General features: G+C 43.2%; 1 protein-coding gene across 1 annotated transcript in view; it reads left to right on the forward strand.

Moving 5' to 3' along the window:
* Positions 1 to 14: 14 nt before the first annotated feature.
* Positions 15 to 22,542, forward strand: part of MAP2K6 (mitogen-activated protein kinase kinase 6) — a 116,004-nt gene continuing 93,476 nt past the window's right edge. The window contains exon 1 of the mRNA XM_015086889.3: positions 15 to 317. Within this exon, the coding sequence (XP_014942375.2) occupies positions 302 to 317 (16 nt within the window). The 5' untranslated portion in view covers positions 15 to 301. The remainder of the gene's footprint in view (positions 318 to 22,542) is intronic.

A 22,542-nucleotide genomic window follows, 5' to 3' on the forward strand; every position in this document is an offset into this window, starting at 1 on the left:
CACTAAGATACTCAGTTCCAAGTTTGGAGCTTTTAGCTGCCAGCCCTGGCCCATCATGTAGCTGCAGCACAGCCTTCCCTAACGTTGCAACTGGGGGAAAAATCACTTTCCAGTCTGTTTTGCAAGGTGTGCATTTCCATCTTGATTCCCTGAAAGTCCATCTGCTGCATCGGTCAAGAGAAACTCCACTTGCATGAAGATTGCACGCCTGCAGCTTGCATCTTTGTTGCAAAACTAGCTACAGAAGAGAAGCAAGGCAAAGTCTTTTGTGCTCCCCTCCCCCATCAAAGGAAAGGGGAAAATGTCTCAGTCGAAAGGTAAGAGCCTATTTGCATTACTTGCAAAAATGCAAAGGGTTGTGCATGCATTTATGAATGCATGGATGCAATTTTCGCCTGGCGATTGCATTTTTAAGTTTGAGGTTTTCCACAGCTCAGTTGCATTTCCTGTTTAGTATGTGTCTTTTTTTTGCAGACACAGAGAGTTCCTGTAAGGCAGGGCTTGCAGTTCAGCTGTGCATTGACGTTATTTGCATTCTTCTGCTAGGATTACTGAGCTCTTTTTGCCTTTTGCACAGTCAGGAGAGATAGAGCAGGTTGGTAGCGTCTAAATGTGCAGTGCTTTATATAATTGTAAAATTCTTTAGTATGCACGCACATTGTAAGTAATTTTATGTGCAACAGGAATACAAACTTTTAAAAAGTCTGTAGGTGAAGATGAAAGGTAAAAGTTGAGTTAAGCTAGTAGGAAATTAATGTAATCTTATATTCCTTTGGGAATAAACCGTTGCGGTGCCAGCTTTTACCTAAATTTCCATTGATACCGCTTTGAACATTAAGCAACTTTTGATTTTTAAAGGAAGTAAAGGTGAAGTGTGAATGATAGCATGTTACCAAAAAAAAAAAAAACAAAAAACCCAGACAAGAAGGTCTTTCTCTTCTGAGATTTTGCACCGTGCACCAATTGCTTATTGGCTCGCAGTATTTAGAAGCAGCAGTGAGGACATACATGTTTTATGTCTCCCCATTTGAGAGATGCTTTGCATCTCAGGGGAAAATATGGGGAGAAAAACTGTACTTTTAAGCATTACACCAACGTGGGGGGACTGCGCCGTTTCACTGAAAATCAATGAAATCTTTTGAGTGTGTAACTGCATCTATTTAGTCAGCTATAAAAGGTCAGAAATTCAGGGTTATGGTTGTTTTTAATTTTTTTTCTTTTTCTTAATTTTTTTTTAATGCAGTTGTATTTTGCAGGCTTAATGTTATATTGGGGAGGGGATTAAAAAAATTCCTGACATGGCATCAGAGAGCCGAGAGGGTGCTGGCAGGTGCCACTAGGACCCTAAGTCACTTGTTTCAGAGCAAATCTTTCTTCACCGTAGAGAAAGCATATGCCATAAGAGAATGTATGGGAGGAGGAGGTGAGTTAGGTACAGGTGAGTGAGGCTACCACCGACACCACATGCATGGGGAAGACCTGGTGAAATTAAAGTGTCTTGTGAGCTTTCTGCCATGTTTTTGGAGTTGTTGAACCGCCTTTTAATTCTACCTGATGGGAATCCTACATCTCAGACCGAAAAGGAAGTGATCTATGTTCATAAGAGTTCGAAGTAGGGCTGTGTTTTCCTTGACCATTAGGGGAGGGTGTGAATCTGGAAAGCTCAGAGTGCTGAAGAACCTAGGATTTGGCATTATGAAGGACAGAGGTTCCTTAATAGAAGGAAAACCTACAATCTCCTGAGCAGAGAAATAACAGCTTAGAATGGGCATGCCATGCTTTGATGCACTAAGGAGCTGGCATCTAGTTACTTTGTATGTGATATATACTCATTCATTCAGTTCAGTTAATGTATGTATAAATGTGTGTGTGTGTGTGTATGTATTCACGTATGTGTATGTAATATATAAATATATATATATGTATTGCACAGGATTTGGAGGCATATAAAAATATTTAAAATGTACTTGTTTCCTTCAAGGAACTTACCATTTAGAAAGCACGTATGTAAATCATGATACTACAAGGTAATTGCATAGATAGTGAAAAGCAATGGCCCAGTTGGAGTTTAGAGATGGCAGTGATCTCTATGGGAGATAGGAAGATTTCATGAAGAAGGTGGTATTATGGTGATCTTATCTTTGGACCTTAGGGTCCAAAGTAAATCAGGTTACTCTTCCCTTTCTTTCTTTTCTTTTTTCTTTTTGGCCCACTCCTAAGATATCTCTGTCCCAGCAGAGCAAGTTTCTGAGTTGGGAAACTGAAAGGTATTAGCATGGCATGCTTCCATTCTGAGAGCGCCCATTGTAGATCGGATACGGGTGGTTCTTCAGGTTGGCTCCTAGTTAGCCACATGGTTTCCGGCATTGGGCCCTCTTTGGAAGGTGCATCTGGTGTGAACGTGAGGTTCCCGTCCAAAAAGAAAAAGACCGATAGAGGTGGACGATCATTTCAGAAGTGGTATAGGAGCCTTGGCCTGGACTTTTAAGTGTGGAATTGGCCTAATTCAGCCATGGTATTCTCGAATGGCCAAGACATTTTTCGCAATACCAAACTGCTTTGTAATACTATAACCAAAGGGAATGGGAGGCAAAAGTGAAAGGTGGACACAACCTCAGAGTATTGAAGAATTTAACAACACGTTCAACTCAAAGGACCCTTACGAACTTTCTAGATCACTATAATTCGGTTTCACAGACCTCTAATTTAAGGCACAGCAGAGGCAAAGGAATTATAGAGTCCCTGGGAGCTGGAATAACTGGGCTGCTTCTTTCCAGCCTTACCGGCAGTCAGATTCCGAGAAAGAATTTCTTAAAAAGAAATTTTGTTTTCCACAGTTGTAACTTTAGGTGGTATGCTTTTCAGCTTGTTTATATTAGCTGTCTGGGGTTGAGCTGACATTTTTTCAAATATTAAAGTGGTAGAATGCCTTTTGAGGAAATCTGAAATGTAAGTGAACAGGAAGGGCACCCAGAGAGGGCAGGGATTCCTGCACTTTACAGGAAGACAGGCTACAGGAAAAATGTGTCCTCTGCATTACCCGGGAGAGAGACACTATTGTTATTAAGCCATGATGATTTGAGGGAGGAAGGGAGAGAGGGAGGTCGGGCGGTCTGGCATCTCCCAGTTCACCTGAAAATCTACAAAAAGTTTGACTGTGTTGGAAATACCCTCTTTCTCACTTCTCCCTCTTTTCACCTTTTAAAAATGTTAGTTTACCTTAGTTTAAGACAGTAATAGGTAAATCATGTCGTGAGAAATGCACGTAAGGCACAATCTCAGAAGCATGTAGGAGAGGGGCAGGCACTCCTATGGGTTCGTTTCTTCTGTAATTCATCCCACCCTGGGAAATGAAATGTGTAAATTTCTCATTCTGTGTAAATTCCTTTGTTAGGTTGTACCAGACAGACTTGTCATGCTTAGCCTGTAATCTGAGCCAGTATGTTTTATAACCTCGTCCATCTCAGGACACAAAATCAGAATAGCTACCTTGAGTTTCCTAAGCTTGTTTTGTATTGGTGTGGCATTCAGCACTTCACAGGACGCTGCATATTGGCTGTAGGGCCTTTGAGGGGGTCTCTTGGTGGAAAATAAATGATGGAAGAAAAGGGCTGAGATTTGTAATATTGGAACTACCTTCCGTTGTTTTTTTTTAATATCTGAAAGAATCTATAAGGAACACTTTTAAACCAACAGAAAAAAGTACACAAATAATATTTGTTCATTATATAAACATTTGAAAATAAAGAAAAAGAAAATAATCACAGGTGACCTCAGTATACATTTTGGCATATATCCCTTTGAACTTTTTTTTCCTGCTCTGTGTGTAGGTGTCTGAACAAAGCTACAATGTATATGAAGCTAATGTCTACTTAGTTGCCTTTTGTTTCACTTACCTTACACTGACGACTATTTCCAAGTGAATGAATATTTTTCTGCATTCATAATATTCAGTTCTATTTTATTTATTTCAACAGAACCTTCTTGTTTATTAATTTTCAATACTATGAGGTCGCCATGATGGTCGCCCCAGTGGGTACGTTATTCTGTATATTATGTTCTCAGACTGAATTCCAGGTTCTAGATAGTGGATTTTTCCCCATTGTCGTTTTCTATTCCACCTTTTAAAAATAGCTAATTATTATAAAAATGATATATGCTCATTGAAAGAAATTTCAAGCCAAAGAGAATTTCATAATAAGAAAATAAAGACCACTCGGAGTCACCCCGTCCAGAGCTAATTACCGTTAACTTTCCAGTAAGCATCTCTTTGCATTTGTACATCCATCCGTACATACTTATATGCACACGCATAGGTGCTATTTTACACACGCTGTTACACGCTCCATATGATAATCAGCAACTTGCTTTATACTCCTCCTTCTATCTTGGCTATCTTTCTACATTTCCACACAGTTATCCCATTCTTTTAAATAATTGCTTATTTTAATTTGTAAGAATGTAGCTATTTAATTACTCTCCAGTTTGGGCTTTCACAGAGTTCCATTTTTTTCTTTCTTTTATGCAGCTATAAACAAAATGCAAGGAATACCATGAACATGCATCTTTGTGCATTTGCCCAATTATGTCTTTAAAATGAATTCCTAGAAATGGAAATGCTAGGTCAGAGGGCATGGACATACTGCCAAATTGCCCTCCAGAGAGCTAACACGAATTCTTATCCCCACCAGAGGTTGGGAGTGTGCATTCTCTGGTTTAAACATCATGGTACATCATGCCAAATCCACTGCTCTCCAGAAAGGCTATGGCTACTTTCCTTCATCCTACAGGTATCACAATTTGAAAAAAAAATATTTGTCAATTTGATAAAAGGTGTTAGTTAACACTTTATGGTCAGTTGCGTTTTTTAGTAAAAAAAAAAAAAGGAGTTGGATGTTCCCCTTTTTTGACATTTGTGTTTTATGTGTTTGAATTTTTTTTTCTCATAAATGTATCTTCAACTTTTAATTTGGGGATCAAATTATTTCTAGAGTTAGTCCAGAACATTCCAAAATTGCAAAGCTTAGGTAATCACGGGTTGAGAGTTGGATCCTATGTGTCTCAATTATGTTGGTATGAGCACTAGGTGTTGTATGTAAGCGATGAACCACAGGAATCTACCCCCAAAACCAAGAGCACTGTACGTCAGACAATTTCACAGTGAATTATATTAAAAAAAAGAAAAAGAAAAAAAATAGTTTAATATCTTGGTGAGTTCTAATTTTAATTTTAACTTGAATTTAAGTAAACATCACATATTTCACAAATTCATTTTGTTATACTTTCTATAGCTATCCAGACCTGTATGAAAATTTTAAGAAAAATGTAATGATCTGATTAAAATTCCAGTCTGGGAAATAACTTGCTTCTGGACATTTCTGCATTTCCAGTTAATCTCTACAGGCCAAAGTAGCTTTTCTTTAGTTTTGGAAATAATTCTTACACAGCACCTGGCTGTGTTCTAAGCACTGTTGCAGATAAATTGCCTAATTATTATTATTATTATTATTATTATTTTATTTATTTTTTTTTTTGAGCTTCATATGCAATCATGTGCATCATAAAAGGTGGTTGACTTTGGTTTATGAGATTTCTTAGAAGAATTAAGGCTGGGGTCAACCTTGATGACCTCCCAAATTATGTGTCAATCACAACATCATCTTATCACAGCCTTCTTTAGTAAAGCCGTTATGCACGCTGATATTCAGTGATCGAAATTAGAGCTACGAGCTACGAACGGAGTTTTATGGTCCAATCATCTCATTTTACAAATGAGCAAGCTGAGGCTTTGCAAGAAAGTGATTTGCTTGTAGACAGAGCGAGAGGTGGAACTTCATGTCTCCGGATTCAATGTCCGAAAGTCCTTTTCACTAAACAACACCCAAACACTAGTAATCCACATTTATCAAGCATTTGTTTCTTCAGAATCTTTAGCATTTTTCACTTTTTTTTTTTTTGGTTTTGCTTGTTTTTGTGGGGAGCAGGCTGGCAAAGAGCAGGGCAGCTTTACAGCTCAAACAGCAGGGGTTCTTTTTCCAAACCCAAGAAATGGTGATCCATTTGTATCATGGTGGTGGGGCTTCTTACCAAGTCTCTGCCAGGGGATATTTTGCAAAAACTCTCATTTTAATTCCCAGGGCTTACACCATACAGCTGCAAGTTTTAACCACTGTAATTGTTATTTGCCTTTTATGGACAATCTCTGAAAGCCCCTACTGGGGAGCAAACATCTCTTCTTGTACCTCTGTTGCATTTCCAACTTGTTCTGCATTGTGCTTATAATAGGAAGCGCTCCATAAATGTCTGACAGTTAAAGTATTCTTCGTCAGTGGGGATCTTTATAATTTCCCCCCACATTTCATAACAGGTTTGGAATTAAAGTATAATGCAATTTTCTCCCTGTGCTTCCTTGTTTGCATTCATATTTCCATTACAGCTTTGCTGTATGAATGCAAGAATAGCATACTTAGCAACTTAGATGGCCAGGAAGTGTCATTTCTCCTACCTATGTCCTCTGGACAGCTTTAGAGGTTGCCTGATCCTTGGCTAACTTTTTCTTTTAAAAATATGCCGAACTAAGATGCGTCGTCTAAAGACTCCAGTGGGATAGAGTGAATTCCTCCATTCTGTGCTGGTTTCAGGAGCTGTTTGTAAATTACCTCAGCACTTGAGCCTCTGAAGGGTTGTCAGAGATCATCTGAAAGTTTTTAACAGCTGGCTGCCCTATGAGAAAACAGGGAACTCTGCACGGACAATCCCCCAATGTGACAATTCCCCACCTCCTCCTAGCCCACCGCCGCTGTCGCTGCCGCCCCTGGGATTTGTTTTCCGCCCTGTGTCCTCATAGAGTCTGCCTGTCCTGAGCTGGTCTATACAGTTTGATATGCAGCCCGTATAACTCCTCTTTCTGCCCTGAAACGATCTTCAGGTTACAATGTGAGTTGCTTTTTGTGTGTTATGCTTCTGAACTTCATGTAAATCCTCTGGGGATAGATACTATTATTGTTAATTCACAAATGGGGAAACTGAGGCTCAGGTGAGCTAACCAACTTGCTGCTGGCTGGATAACCAGTACATGGCAGAGACAGGATGCAAAGCCAAGCCTGTCTGACCACAGGGCCCATGCTCATGATCAGGGTAGTTGCAGACTTTAGCCCCACCTATGTTTAAGTATAGCCTGTGAGCTAAAATGGTTTGCATGTTAAAAAAATTTTTTTAAGTTTATTTATTCATTTTGAGAGAGAGAGAGAGAGAGTGAGAGAGGAGAGAGTGTAAGGAGAGGGGGGGAGGGAGGGCAGAGAGAATGGGAGAGATAAAATCCCAAGCAGGTTCCACACAGCATGGAGCCCGACATGGGGCTCGAACCCACAGACTATGAGATCATGACCTAAGTTGAAGCTGGATACTGAACCAACTGAGCCACCCAGGTGCCCCTGCACATTTTTAAATAATTGGGAAAAACAACCTCAAAGAGTAACATTACATGACACGTGGAAATTATATAAAATTCACAGTCAGTGTTTACAAATAAAGTTTTATTAAGACACAGCTATGCTCATGCATTTATATGTTGTCCGTGACTTCTCTCCCCCCAACAGTGGCAGCGTTGAATAGTAATGATGGGGATGGTATGTCCCACATAGCCAAAAATAGTTACTATTTGGCCCTTTTCAAAAAAAACGTTCGCTGACCTTGCCCTGTATGACTTTATTCAATCAAGTAATGGAATCTTTTCGTGATGAGGCTTCCATATTACATTCCTCTTTGGCATTTCATTGGAAGTTGTTAACCTGGGCAACTCCTGCGCCAGCAGTCTCTGGGGCCCAGCCCACAGGAAATGTCTGAGTGGTGCTTCTCCTGGTTATGAGATTTGTAGGCCATTGCTCATTTCCGCCAAACTGAGCTGCCAGTCTCCGGCAGCCCAACCTGGGGTCCTTTCCCCTCAGCTCTGCTCTTCCTGTTTGCTTTAGATTTCTTTTCTTTATATTCCCTCCCATTGAGAAGCTGTTCATTTGTTCTTCCCCTGGTCCCTTCCTTCTCCTCTTCCTGATCTCACATTTTGTTTAAAAAGCAAATAAGGTAAAAATAATTCCTCTATCACCACTGCCTGGTTTTCTTGATTATTATCATGACCCAGCCCAGAAGGTCCACCATTTCTTCAGTGTGGAGAGAAGATGGAAACCTGACTCCCTCCATAGTCAGATCGCCTCCATCTTACCCAGAGAGCTTTCTGCTTATCATGTCCTGCAAAGGTTGGAGCTGTTTTATCATAGTAACTCCCCCAACCCGTGGGTGGACAGGTTTGTTTGGGGAGTGAGCACCCTTTTGCTTACAAAGTCGCTTAAATGGTGGGTATTTTGTGGGTAAGAAGGAAGATCCTGGTAGGCCCTGGGAGAATGAAGGGAACTTCATGTCTCCAGATTCAATGGGGAGACATGGGGATGGACCCAGAGTAGCTTCAGTAGGATGAGCCCAGATTTGTCTACCATATCCAGAAGGAGGGAAGTCTAAGTCACATACAGGGGAGCACTAGAATTCCTAGCATACTAGCATCCTACATCTATCATGGATGTGAAGGACGTCATTCTCCCCTGACTAGGGCCTGCTGAGGTGACGCCCCATTTTGTGCCTGACCAAACTGAGGCCGGAGAGGACAAGGAACTTGCCTTAGATGGCAAGTGTGTCAGTGGCGGAGAGGTAGCTTTCATCACGGTCTGTCTGATACTAGAACCCGAGCTCCTGGCCAGTCCACTTGAGTTGTCACCCCATAATAAATTTGTGAACCCATTACCCAGAAGACACGGTGGTGGAAACATTTTGTTTGGGGAATTTTGCCCACTCAAGAAAACATGAGTGGATTCCATGGGAATCTGTATACACCAGGGCTAGGTATGGTAATTAGGAGGGGCTGACCTGTGTCTGTCTATATCGAGGTTCCTTGTAACACGTCCCTTTAAGCCTCTGTTGATCATGGTCGGTACCAAGTCTGACTCATTCTGAGTGTTGAGGTTGAATTCCAAGTACAAAGTACCCACTGGTAGAAGGAAGCTGGTTGCAACTGGTCTACTGATAGATACTGGTCTGTAGAGACAGGACGTTAATGTTAAACATCAGTAATGAATATTGATGCCATTAGCTGTCTTACAGGCTGTAACCAAGCAGATCCAAACTTTAGGTGTTTCCCTGCACATCTAAGTTAACTTTTTTTAAATAGCAGTAAGAACCTTGGTGCTCCAGCTAGGTAGAGGCATGCTGTCACCCCTTGGTGGCTTAGTGATTTCCCGTATTCCTGGTTATTTCTGTGTAAATGTAACAAGTGTTGTTTCCTTGAAACTGTGAGTGAACTACATTTCCACTGCTTTCCTCTTGTACTGGATGGTGTGGAAGAAATTAGAATTCTCTCTTTTTGTGGTAGAGGAGGCAGCCGGGGGAGTGGGGAGTGAATTTCCCTTAAACCACTGAATTCTCCCTCTGCTTCCTCTCCTTCCAAAGCAGGACAGTCATGCCTATGTTTCAGCGGTTTCCCAAGATCCCATGCGGAAGCCATGGGAATAGATGGTCTGGATGTTGAGTGACAAGTTATTTATTCCCTTCCTCGATTCTCCCTGCACCAGTCCCACATGGGGGGGAATGAGTTAGAGATAAGGGTAAGGCGAGTATCTGAAGAACCAACCAGTGGGGACAGAATGGTCAAGAGTATGGGAATTATTTTGGAGCGAGTGTGCAGAAACGGCCTCTCTGTGCTATTTGAAATCTCTCCAAGCATATTCTCCCGCTTTATTTACTCCTGCATGCTCCCCAAACTCTGTTGCTATTTGAAAAACATAAGCCTGGAGACTCTGAGCATACCTAAAGAGAGAACTCGGATAAGGGGCTTGCCCAGGTCAATCCAACCAGTAAATTTTGGATCGATGGTACCCTTTAAGACATTGTGCCAGGTGGGACTAGACAGAAATGCATCCCCCTCTGCTCTGCTTCCTAGCTATGAGCCTTGAAAAATCTTCTTCCTGTCCAACTTCAGCTTCTTTACCAGCTAAATGGAGAGGCTGACACTCATTCTCAGGATTGTTATGAAAATTAAACAAGGTAATGTACGTCATGTGTTTTGGCTGGTGCGTGGATTCAGTTATTCAACAAATATTTATTGAGTACACTGCTGGGTTTGAGGCATTTTGCTATAGCAATCTCACTATGAACATAGATTTGCTCCCCTCTTCCTTTCTCTCTAGCTCTAAGAAGCTTCTAGTCTAGTAGGACGTAAGGCACACATAGAAATGTGTAGAACAGAAGCTAGAATCCTAGATATGCTCAGAAGAGAGAGTGTGAGTCGGGAGGTCCTAGGGACGAGAGGGAGAGCGGGGAAATATTTACAATGAGCGTGCAAGTGTCGACATGAATTTCAGAGTTGATGAGGAGATTGTGCCCTAGATCCAAAGGTGGGATGGAGAAAGGAATCTTGATTTGAAGGATCCAGGAGCACCAGTAGAAGGTTCTCTAGGCAAAACAGTTCCTTGGAATAAAGAAAAGATGCCCTAGCAAAATCTCTGAAACTTGAAAGACCTCACTTGTGTTTTCTAAGAACTTCCTTTTTCTTACCAAGCGATATGCTGTCATTATTACTTACGATCACAATAAGTTAATAAATGGAGTATATCATATCTCATACTTTCAGTTTTTTTCCCTTTAGATTGTGGAAACTCCAGGAAATCCAGAGGTTAATAGTTAAACAAGTATATCATATCACCTGGGTTTATAGGCACACTGTAATTATATAAGCAAGCTGTTGGTGCAATAATCAACATCTAGCTAAGTCAGGGAATATTTTCCAGAGCTTGGCCACAGCTGTAATTTTCATTTTTTATAACCTGCCAACCTGCCTTTTCCATTTCTTAGTGCTTTTCCTTTTTCTAGAATCATCAGCAGTCAGTTAAGGAGGAGGAAACTGTTGAATGTGTTTCTGAATTTACTCTCTCTCGCATGATATTGGATACTGGCAAGGGAGTCCATAAATTGTGTGTGTGTGTGATTTTTGATTTCAGAAAAATTCCATTTAAAATATAAAGAGACTGAAATAATGGATAGGTTAAATTCACTTGTCTTTCATTATATTGGCTTAAAAAACATAGTGACCTATAGCTCTGGAGCCCATAGTAGGCTGCTTCTTAGTGTAACTCGTGCTTAGTCACTTTCTTTCTCCTCCGTGACCTCATTCAAGTCAGGGTCAGTAGAGTGGGTAAGGTGGGCAGGCTGACTCACTCCCAGCCAGGATCAGGAAGGACACGGGGCACTTTTTGCCTCACTTTGCTGTGTGGTTAAAGAGCACGTGTGACCCAGCCAGGTGATAGGACCTGCCAGCTATATAATCTCATTCGATGGCTTGCCAAGTCTTCATGCTTGGGGCTTTGTTCCTGAAGGAGCTTCCATTGTTATAGGTAAAGTGGAAGAAAAAATTGCAAATTTAATTCTGGAATGGATTGAAAAATGAGATTGAGAGCTCTTGATCCATTAGTGTTAGAATAACATTTCCCTCTTACATTAGTGTTAGAATAACTTTTCCCCTTCCCCAATTTCAATTTTTTTTGATGTGATCTAAGGACAAGAGAGTCAGTGCTGGCTGAATAGGGGGTCGGGGATGGTTGAGAGGGCTGGGGTGCAGAGGACCATATATTTTTGGGTTGAATTTGACAACCATTGAACAATTAAGTTGTCTGCACCTTACACTGTGCTGTATGCATACAAAGATGAATAGAACTCCATCTCTCCCTTCAAGAAGCACACAGCCTGGTGGGATGTATTCATTTTCTAGGGCTACCAGAACAATAAACACCAATCGGGTGGCTTACGCAATAGGAATTTATTGTCTCAGAGCTCTGGAGGCCAGAAGCCTGAGGTCAAGGTGGTGGCAGGATTGCTCCTTCTGGGGGCTGAGCTCTTCTCCTAGCTTCTGGTGGTTAGCTGACGCTCTGTGACATTCCTTGTAGGCTTGTAGATGCATCACCCAGATCTACGCCTTTGTGCCCACGTGGTGTTCTCCCTGTGTGCGTGCCTGTGTCTAAGCACCCCACCCCCCACCTTTTTTAAAGTTTTTATTTCTTTATGTTTGAGAGAGAGAGACAGAGAGAGCAAGGGAGGGGCAGAGAGAGAGGGACAGAGAGAGCATCCCAAGCAGGCTCTGCACCATCAGCACAGAGCCCAATGCTGGGCTCGAACCCACGAACTGTGAGATCATGACCCGAGCCAAAACCAAGAGCCAGACGCTTACCTGACTGAGCCATCCAGGTGTCCCTAGATAGGACACTGGTCATATTGGATGAGGGACCCACCTTAATCTCATGTGACCTCATCTTAACTCATGATACATACAATGACCCTATTTTCAAGTAAGGTTATGTTCTGAGGAACCAGGGGTTAAGACTACAACATAGTAATTTGGGTGGGGGGGACACACAGTTCAGGCCATAACGTGGGAAGATAAACATGTCGGCACCCACGTGCCACTCCCTGTGATCTGCACGTAAGTTTTGGTTCAAGCCGCAATGAGGACACCAAGGAAGGTAAAGAGTATAACTTAACCTGAAAAGACGAAGGAAGCAGTTGGTAGAGAGAAGACCTTAAATTGGTACAATGGAACTTTCAGTGTGGTTCTTCTCAGGAGAATAAGCGAGTGAAACAAGAGGCTTGCCATCTGGTCCGTGAGCAGACTACCTGCTCTTTCTTCTGGTTTTCTATTGTTAATGACAGACTGGATGCTTCTAAATCGGGGGGTGTTAAATTGGAAAACATGCGTGCTCACGCACACGCACACACAGGCACACGCACATGCTGTTGCCGTATTGATTTCCAAAACGTAACTCCTGTCTAGAGGGAATTCTACTAAACACTTTTAGTGGCTGTCACAGGCAGCTTTCATGGACAGAGAGATACAGAGATGGTGTTTGGAGGTTAGAGAGAAGAGGGCACCCTTCCCTTTGTAACAAATGGTTCTAGTCTGCATGGAATAAAGCTTAAGAGGGAATGAGAGTGAGTAAGAACCAAGGATCTGTAGCCAGGCAAAGCTTATTTTTAGAAAAGGCTTGTAAGACTTTAAACAAAACAAAACAAAAAAAGTACTACTGGGTGTTACCGAGCTCTTAAATATTGATTGTTAACAAAAGGTGTTTTCAACTCTCTGTACACTTACTGGCGTTAATAGCTTTATTTTCTTGCTGTGGTCAGAGTATGTTTCACATAAAATCATGGATAAAAATACCAGGATCAGCTTGGGTGGGAGGGGACAATATGAGATGAAATTGTCAGGGGTGGTTGTGTGAAGCGGTCGGGGGGTAAGGTCAGTGGGAAGGAACTTTCCTGGCTTAGAACAGATGTCCATTGGGGCATCTGGGTGGCTCAGTTGGCTAAGCATCCAACTTCAGATCAGGTCATGATCTCGCAGTCTGTGAGTTCAAGCGCCACTTCGGGCTGTGTGCTGATAGCTCAGAGCCTGGAGCCTGCTTCCGATTCTGTGTCTCCCTCTCTCTTCTCTCTCTCTCTCTCTCTCAAAAATAAATAGTAAAAAAAAAAATGAAGAGAGAAAAAAAGAACAGATGTCCATTATCTGTCACATTGCTCTGCCAGGGTGTTGATGGTGGCTTGCTTCAGGTATGGGGGGGGGCACCCCAGAAGAGAGCCACGGAAAGAGAAGGCATCCCTCCCAGCCAGGTGGATGGTCCTGAGACAGACGATCCAAGTGGCAGAAGGACAGGTGGGCAGCAGAAGTGAGGCAGAAAGTCAAGTATCCGGTGAGTCAACGTGAAAAAGGAAGAAAGAAATAATAAGCAGGGAGATCAGCTGGAAAACAGGGATCGGAGAGGGAACGCGTCCAAGAAACCAGGGTGCAGAATTCAGGCAGGAATGTGTGTGTGTGTGTGTGTGTGTGTGTGTGTGTGTGTGTTTCCTCCCGTGTTCACCCTGCATATCGGAAATAAGCGATGTACTTCACCTGTTTCTTGCAGTTTTGGAAGCCGTCTTGATTCCCCTGGCTGTTGTGTGATGCACTCACACGAAGCCTGTGGAGGTAGGGGGTAGAAGGAGACGCAGAAAAAGAGCAGTAGAAACTAGGTTGGGGCTTGTCTGAAACGAGCCCAGACTTATCTCCACGTCGAGTACCTGTGCGCAGCTCTAAGTGGGACCAACAGAGTGAGACGAAAACAGGAACTGGTGAATCAGCTGGACTGTCAGGCCCCTGGGTCTGTAGACAGAAGCCAGCTACTGGTTTTCTGTCTCAGGTTAGGGGGTGAGCGCGGTCTCCCATTCCAAGGCGAAGCTGGGAGGAAGACGTGTTCGGTGTTGGAGGAGAGCTTGTGTGTTCTTCTGTCCTAAAACTATGTCAGGAGGGGTGGAGAGACCCCGTGTTTGCCGAAGCGGTGGGGCAGGGTCGAGAAACTGGTCCGATTCTTGTTCCCTTGGATCCTGCATTTCTGTTTCGAGAATCCATATCCGGTAAGAACTAGTCATGCTGGCATGCCTACTGTGTGCGAGGCTCTGTGATGAGCACTTTGCGGATCAGCTCTAATTTTTCTTCAAAACCTGAGAGGTGGGTAAAAGGATCCCCGTTTTACAAAGCGGCTCGGAACGCGGGATTAACAACTTGCCCAAGATCAGAGGGTTTGTGCTTGCACAGCTGGGGTTTGAATCTGGTTCCTTTGAATTCCAAAGTTCATGTTTTTCACTATGTAACTGCCATGGCAAAGTAATAATAAAGGCATCACTTCAGTTACAGATACCTACCTGACATGTAATTGGTTATAAAGACAGAGCAATAATGTTAATGGGAAGATGCTTATGACCCAGGGAGAGTGGATATAGACCCATAGATGGGATGATTACAAATACGGGTAGGTGTTTGTGTCTTTGTGTTTGATTTTACCTCAAGTCAAGATGTCTTTCAAAAAAAATTTTTTTTTAATGTTTATTTATTTTGGAGATAGAGAGAGAGCGTGAGTGGGGGAGGGGCAGAGAGAGAGGGAGACCCAGAATCGGAAGCAGGCTCCAGGCTCTGAGCCATCAGCACAGAGCCCGATGCGGGGCTCGAACCCACGAGCCGTGAGATCATGACCTGAGCTGATGTTGGACGTTCCACCGACTGAGCCACCTACATGCCCCAAGTCAAAATGTCTTTCTTAGGGAGGGTTTCATTGAATCCACCTGTAGGAGATACTGCCGAGCCTGGTAGGAACTACGAAATACATTTTCTGATTCTCTGCTTGCTGTCTCTTTGAAGGCGCCCTCTTTCTGTTTTTTCTTGGAGAGTCTATACTGTTTTCCCCTGCAGACTCATCTGTGCAACTTTATAGTTTACCTACCGTTCTTTCATTAGTGACAGTCTCTGGGCCGAGTTTGAATTCTCTATCTTGCAAGAGAAAATGATGACTGTCATGAAGGGTAGTTGTTGGGTTTGCTGGCTCTGAGTTCAGGTGTCCCTCTCCGCGGACGTCGCGGGTAAGCGTGAGGCCCGCTGCTACTCAGAGCTGCCGTAAGAACAGGTTATCTGTAGGCATAAGTAAGACAGAGAAAAATGGGCTGACCTAATTAAGCACTCAGGAAGGAACTGCAAGAGAAAATGAAAACAATGAACATGGCCACCTAGGCTTTAACTTGAGTGGAGCTTTGACAGTATTGTGACCTGTGGTGTTTCAGTCTTCCTTTTAATAAAAAAGGCATTATAAATGTGCATACTCTTAAAAAAATTTTTTTTTAACGTTTATTTATTTTTCGAGAGACAGGACAGAGCGTGAGTAGGGACGGGCAGAGAGACAGGGAGTCACAGAATCAGAAGCAGGCTCCAGACTCTGAGCCATCAGCACAGAGCCCGACGCGGGGCTCCAACTCACGAACCGCGAGATCATGACCTGAGCTGAAGTCGGACGCTTAACCGACTGAGCCACCCAGGCGCCCTGTAAGTGTGCAGACTCTTAATAATAAGGGACTTGGTTAATGAGGAAGGGGATGCGTCACCTCAGATTCTCTCATCTTCTCTTGTGAGTGGCAGAGACTCAGACCCTCTGGGCCGTCCTTTGTTCTGTGATGGGTTTGCCTTTATAAGAGGCAGCGAAAGGAGCAATACAATAATACCATCTGCTGGACAGACTGAGTCCCTGCCCTTGAACTGAAACAACAGCACAGAAAAGACACGCTGGTGCTGTCTCTGATGGCTAAGTGAGAAACACAGGATTAATATTCTGATGACGTGACAATGGCCCAAGTATGTGGTACGGAGAGTTTGGGCAATGGATTCCTGGCAAGATGTCGCGAGTTTCCAGGCATGGGAGGTTACATCTAGCAAAGACCTTAGACCTCGTGTAGGTTGCACACCTCATTTTATAGATGAAGCAAGTATGACTGAGAAAGATTAAATAAGTGATTGGAAAGGCCGAGGTGATGGCAAACTAGATCTGGAGACAGATCTGCGACGCCCACACCCGGATAGCTCTTAGCCTCCCAGCTGCATCCTGACACAGAGCCAACCTTTGGCTCTCTGGGGAGCCCTTACACTCTTCCTATAAAGACAGAAGCTAACCCCCGAGGCTTAAAGATAAAAATAAACAAGGGCGCTGGGCACAGTAGAAATCAGAACCTCTGTTTGTTCAGCGGGGCATCAGATGATTGAATGGGTCTTGTTCAATCATGCATGCAGCCGTCCGTCCATTTATTCATTCTCTGAACGTTTATTAGATGCTTCACTGTGTGGTTCACGGCTAGGCACCAGGAAGTGTGCGGAGAGATGATTCCTACTCGCAAGAAGCTCGCATTCTAATGGGGAGCAGATGGGTGTGCCGACGGCTGTGATTTAATGATAGCTCAAAGGAAGGGCGATTTGTCTGCTTCGATCCTTTTTTTTTAATGTTTTTTTTTTTTTTTTAATTTTTAACGTTTATTTATTATTGACAGAGAGAGACAGAGCATGAGCCTGGGAGGGGCAGAGAGAGAGGGAGTCACAGCATGGGAAGCAGGCTCCAGGCTCTGAGCTGTCAGCGCAGAGCCCGACGCGGGGCTCGAACCCACAAACCGTGAGATCATGACCTGAGCTGAAGTCGGACGCTTTACCGACTGAGCCACCCAGACGCCCCTATCTGCTTCAATCCTGCAAATGACTGGGAGAGTCGGAGATTGGGGTGGGGCGTCCAAGCGCCTTCAGCCCTGGTCTGCGGGGCAGTGTAAGGAGCTACAAGTGTCCAGAAATCCTCAGGCTCTGGGTGATTGGGATGTAGGGGGTCATCTGCCAGAGCAGTGAGAGATGATGTCAGAGAAAAAGGCAGGGGCTGAGGGAGGGAAGGCCTTGCAGGTCCGAAGGCGTTCATTGCCTGACTCAGATACAGAGTACAGAGTAGTACTGGGAGAGGGTTTCTTCCAACAGCTAGATTAATATAATTTTGCGTTTTAGACTCAACTATGCATCTACATCCCTTAGCAACAGGTCTTGTTAATATTCTGAGCTTGGTGTGAAGGGGAGAGCCAAATTAGCATTGAAAAGCTTTCCCTTGGCAAGTGTGCGCCAAACTTTTCTTTATCAGTTAGGAAAAAAGAAGATATTAACCCTTATAGGGATGAGAGTTTGCCCAGGTTGATTAGTATTAGTGGTTTTCTTTACCATTTGATGACTCAACTCATCATGACATTTTGTTGGCATTTCGTCGACTTACACTTGTGTCTGTCCCACCGGGCACGCCTTAAGGTCTGATGATAGAGTTTTTATTCATCTGGGCATGTCTCCCACCTGGCTTTTTTTGGTGTTTTTTTTAGCTAACTAACGACTTTCGTGCCAAGGCCCTGGGAGCCTGCCTCCCCCTTCCTTTGCTTCGTCCGTGAAGTCAAGTGAATGCTACTCACATTGGAGGGCCTGTCGTCCTGGGGGTCTCACTGAGCAGCAACCCCAGCCTGTGTGCTCTAGAGCTAGAGATGCTTGGGAGTCAGTCTTGATCTGTGGAGTAGAATGCTCCCTGATTCCAGAGGTTTACGGAAGTGCGGGAGGCAGCACCCAGGTGACGATGAAAGGCAAGACCAAGCCGGAGGTGGTCTCTCCAAGGGTCACAAGCAGCTACCATTATTTTTGTGTTGTTGTTCAACTTTTTTTTAGCTTAGAATTTCCAAAGTCTGTATCCACAGCCTCGTACGGTTCTTTGCAACAAACTTCGCAACAGATCAGAGGAAAAAAAAATCAGCTGGTTATCTCTATCTTTCATTAGATTTGTGATCTCATCTACCTCGTCCAACCTCCTCGGGCCTCAGTTTCCGCTTCTTGAAAGTGAATGGTCCCTACGTTCTCTTGTTTTAAAGAAATACCTGATTTGATTGGGAGAATGCATTAAGGCTGAAACATGAGGAGAATTTAGAGATACAGTGCAAATACAGAAGCATAAATGAAATTAGTGACTGTAAGCGGATGAAGTATTTCAAACATTTTACCTTCTGCCCACTGCCATTGGGCTCAAGAAAACCATCCATGCTTTTGTGGATTTTGGTAGAAGCTTGGAAGAAATGAACTACCTAGCCCCTACTCTAATAGTAATCCAAATTTATGTATAACTGGACTCCTGTACATTTTCAAAAATGCATTTATCCATTTTCATTCTGCCAAGAATAAAAGGCAAAGCCTGGAGCTCACGGAACAACTTTGTTCTTTGAGTGATGGTTGTAAACGTCTGGGTGACCGAGAAAGTTTATGAAGTCTTAAAAAAAAAAAGAAAAAAAAAAGGAGAGAATCAGCTTTATAGGTTGGCTTGGATCCAGTGTTCCTAAAAGTTAAACAAGAAACCAAAAATACATTCCAGTCATTTGGGATTGATATGAAAGAATAAAACAGGTGTGCTTCCGGCAGTGTTTGGCTGTTCGACTACAAACAACACTTTAAAAGAAGTATACAGCTGTCACACTTCTCTGTCCTCTGAGGAGGTTTTGTTCTGGAAAGATAACAAGTTTGCAAATTAACAGATCCCGTCTAAATCCCTTCCCTTTTCCCTGGGGCTCTGCCACTACAACCCTACCCCCTTGCTTCCTCTTCCTTACCGTTGGAAACGTTTGTCAGTAGACAGTTTTTCACATGAGAATTAGTGAAGAAATGCTATCATGTATTTTTGGTTTTTGTCGTAATGACCCTACAATAAATATTTTGTGTGTCTGTTTTTTATAAAAATGACTTGATGAGGGCTTTTGCTCTGGGTGACTGTAGATTGGGCCAGAAGTTGAAGAAACACTTTTCTGCCCTGTTGGCCGGTTTATTCTCAGAGCCAGGCTCGGTGCCTGGTGCATAGTAGGTGCTCAGTCAGCACTGTCTGAATACATTGTTTATTAGCAGTGTGCAGGGTTGGCCTGAAAACATGTAGAGTGAACTAAGGTGGCCTTTGGTGGATTCATTTCTCAAATGAGAACTTCTTTCCACACCGGTCGAATCCTCCTGTGTCTTTTATCTGGGCGTGTTTTTTTTTTTTTTTTTTTTTTTTATTATTGTGGTAAAATACACAGCATAAAAGTCACCATTTAAATAAGTATTAAATTTTTTTTAATTTATTTTTGAGAGAGAGAGAGAGAGTGTGTGTGAGTGGGGGAGGGGCAGAGAGAGAGAGAGGGAGACACAGAATAAGAAGCAGGCTCCAGGCTCTGAGCTGTCAGCACAGAGCCGGATGCGGGGCTCGAACTCATGAACTGTGAGGTCATGACCTGAGCCAAAGTTGGACGCTTAACCAACTGAGCCACCTAGGCACCCCTAAATAAGTTTAAAGGATACAATTCTGTGGGTTTTTTTGGTAGTCACAAGGTTGTGCAACCATCACCACTATCTAGTTCCAGAACATTTTTATCTCCACAGATGGAAAGCAGTCACCCCCCCCTCCTCCCCAGCCCCTGGCAACCACAAAGCTACTTTCTGTTTCTATGGATTTGCCTGTTCCAGATATTTCCTATGAATGGAATCATACAACGTAAAGCCTTTTGTATCTGGCTTCTTTTACTCAGCATCGTGTTTTCAAGATTCATCCATGTTTTAGCATGTAATGGTACTTCATGACGTTCTGTGTCTGTATAGCTTTCCATGGTATGGATGCATTTTTATCCTTTCTGTATTTCCCATCAAACACTAATGTCTAGAGAACTGTATAAGAAGTAGGTAATAAGTTACATCTAAGTATAACGAATAGAACTTAAATTAAAAAATCATCCAGGGGAATTTGCACTGTTCAAGTGGAAAACAGCTTAAACTAAAGTAATACATTAAAAAGCTTTTTTTAATGTTTATTTATTTTTGAAAGAGAGGGCCAGAGGGTGAGTGGGGGAGGGGCAGAGAGAGAGAGAGGGAGACACAGAATCTGAAGCAGGGTCCAGGCTCTGAGCTGCCAGCACAGAGCCCGATGCGGGGCTCGAACTCACCAACTGTGAGATCGTGACCTGAGCTGAAGTCGGGCGCTTAACCAGCTGAGCCACCCAGGCAGCCCTAAAGTAATGCGTTTCTTTTCTTTTTTAAAAAGTTTTTAATGTTTATTTGTATTTGAGAGAGAGTGCACAAGCAGGGCAGGGGCAGAGAGAGAGACAGAGACAGAATATGAAGCAGGTTCCAGGCCCTGAGCTGTAAGCACAGAGCCCAACGTGGGGCTTGAACCCACGAGCCGTGAGTTCATGACCTGAGCTGAAGCTGGACACTCAACCGACTGAGCTCCCCAGGCGCCCCTAAAGTAATGCATTTCTAATGGTGAAATTTCAGGGTTGGGGACAGGGGACTTTTGAGTAAGTGAATTACAGATTCATGAATATCTGACTTCTTGTAAGGTCAAGGCTACCCATGGCCGTGGAGCTGGAAAAGGTATTGAACAGAGTAGATGGGCACAAGGTTCAGATCCTGGGCTTGTTGTGAGTGAACTGTGTCACCTGCATTTTCTTGGATGTGGTGTTTTCTGTTTGGTGTTTTGGTTTGCTTTCGAGTAAGGCTCTTTGCTAAGCTCTTTGACATGCATTATCTCATTTAATCCTCACAAAAATTGTGTGGAATAGGTATAATTTTTATCTACATTTGATAAGTAAGGAGTCTGTAAATGATGAGGAGTAGGAAGACTAAATACCATAGCTGAAGTTTCACTTCTAGTAAATTGTGGGGGCAAAACCCAAACTCACGTCTGACTATCTTTAGCATGAGCTCATAACCAACATATGGCAGGGCTTGGCAAACTGTGGCCCATCGTGTGTTTTTGTACAGCCCAAAAAGCTAAAATGGTTTATGCATTTTTAAATGGCTAAAAAAAAAAATGAAAAGAATATTTCATGCCACGTGAAAATTATGTGGAGTTCAAATTTCTATCTATAAATAAAGTTTTATTGGAACATAGCCACACTCATTTGTTTACATACTATATCTGCTTTTATGCTACAATGACAGAGTTGATTTATTGGGATAGAAACTATGGCCCACAGAGCCTAAAATATCTCCTCTCTGGCCCTTTATGGAACAAATTTGCTTTTTCCCTCATTTGTAAAATGGAGGCAGGGGAAGAATTCGATTAAATTATTCTTCAGGTCCCTTTCAGCTTGAATGTTCTGAGAATTGCAGAGAAAGTTGTTTATGTCTGCTTTCCTGTGAGGTCGCCAGCTCTCTCTACCTTCCTTTCTCTCAACAGATGAGTTTGCCTCTTTGTTAAAAATGACCGAGCATCTGCCCTGCTGCGGGCCATCTATCTATGCCCTGACCTCACATCTCTGTCTGTATCTATCCTGTCCTTGGTTCATCTGTCTTGAGTAGTCACAAGATTACCATTTGTTAGGTGCCTGTGGTACTCAGGCACTCAATGGGGCTGTGAAGAAGGCTCAGAGATGATAGAAAGTCAGATACGTTGTTTTCAGTTTAGAGATGCGAGAGCTGAAATTTGGGGAGTTCACATGGTTTCCCCAGGACGCATCAGTTTGTAAGTTGTGATGCTGGAGTGTGAACCCCAGGTCTCCTCTTTCTGATCCTAGGGTCATTGCTACTCTTGACTGACGTTCTCTTTGCCCTCTGTGTACCTAGAGTTATCTCCCCCCCCACCTCGCCCCTGCCACTCTGCACCCCATTCCTCAATGTGTACCCTCTTCATTTCGACACCCCTCTTTCTAATGTTCTTTTTTGTATCAAGCTTGCATCCCGAGAACAACATTCCCTTCGGCCAGCTGTTCTGACTCTATCTGCCAAGCCTATCTGAATCCCCACCCATGTGGGATTCCCCTCCCCTTGGGTGTGTTTAAGGCAAGAAAGCGTGAATTAAATCTGGTTCTGCCATTTGCAGATGGCATGACCTTGAACACTTGGCTAAACTTCACTAAGTCTGTCCGCATCTGTAAAATGGGATAATACAACCACAGAGGCTTGACTTGAGAATCAAATGAGCTCACTATCATGTTGTACGTGAGTGGGTTTAGCACCTAACAGACCGAGAGCTGTAGCTTTTGGTCTTCTCACTGTTACTATAAAACAGTATTTTCCACCCTATCACTCAGTCCCAAGCTCCAGATTTGCCCTGCTCGGTTTTCTAGGGCGTTTCGTGCTTTGTC

Source organism: Acinonyx jubatus, chromosome E1, assembly GCF_027475565.1.
Source record: "Acinonyx jubatus isolate Ajub_Pintada_27869175 chromosome E1, VMU_Ajub_asm_v1.0, whole genome shotgun sequence".
Taxonomy (NCBI): domain Eukaryota; kingdom Metazoa; phylum Chordata; class Mammalia; order Carnivora; family Felidae; genus Acinonyx; species Acinonyx jubatus.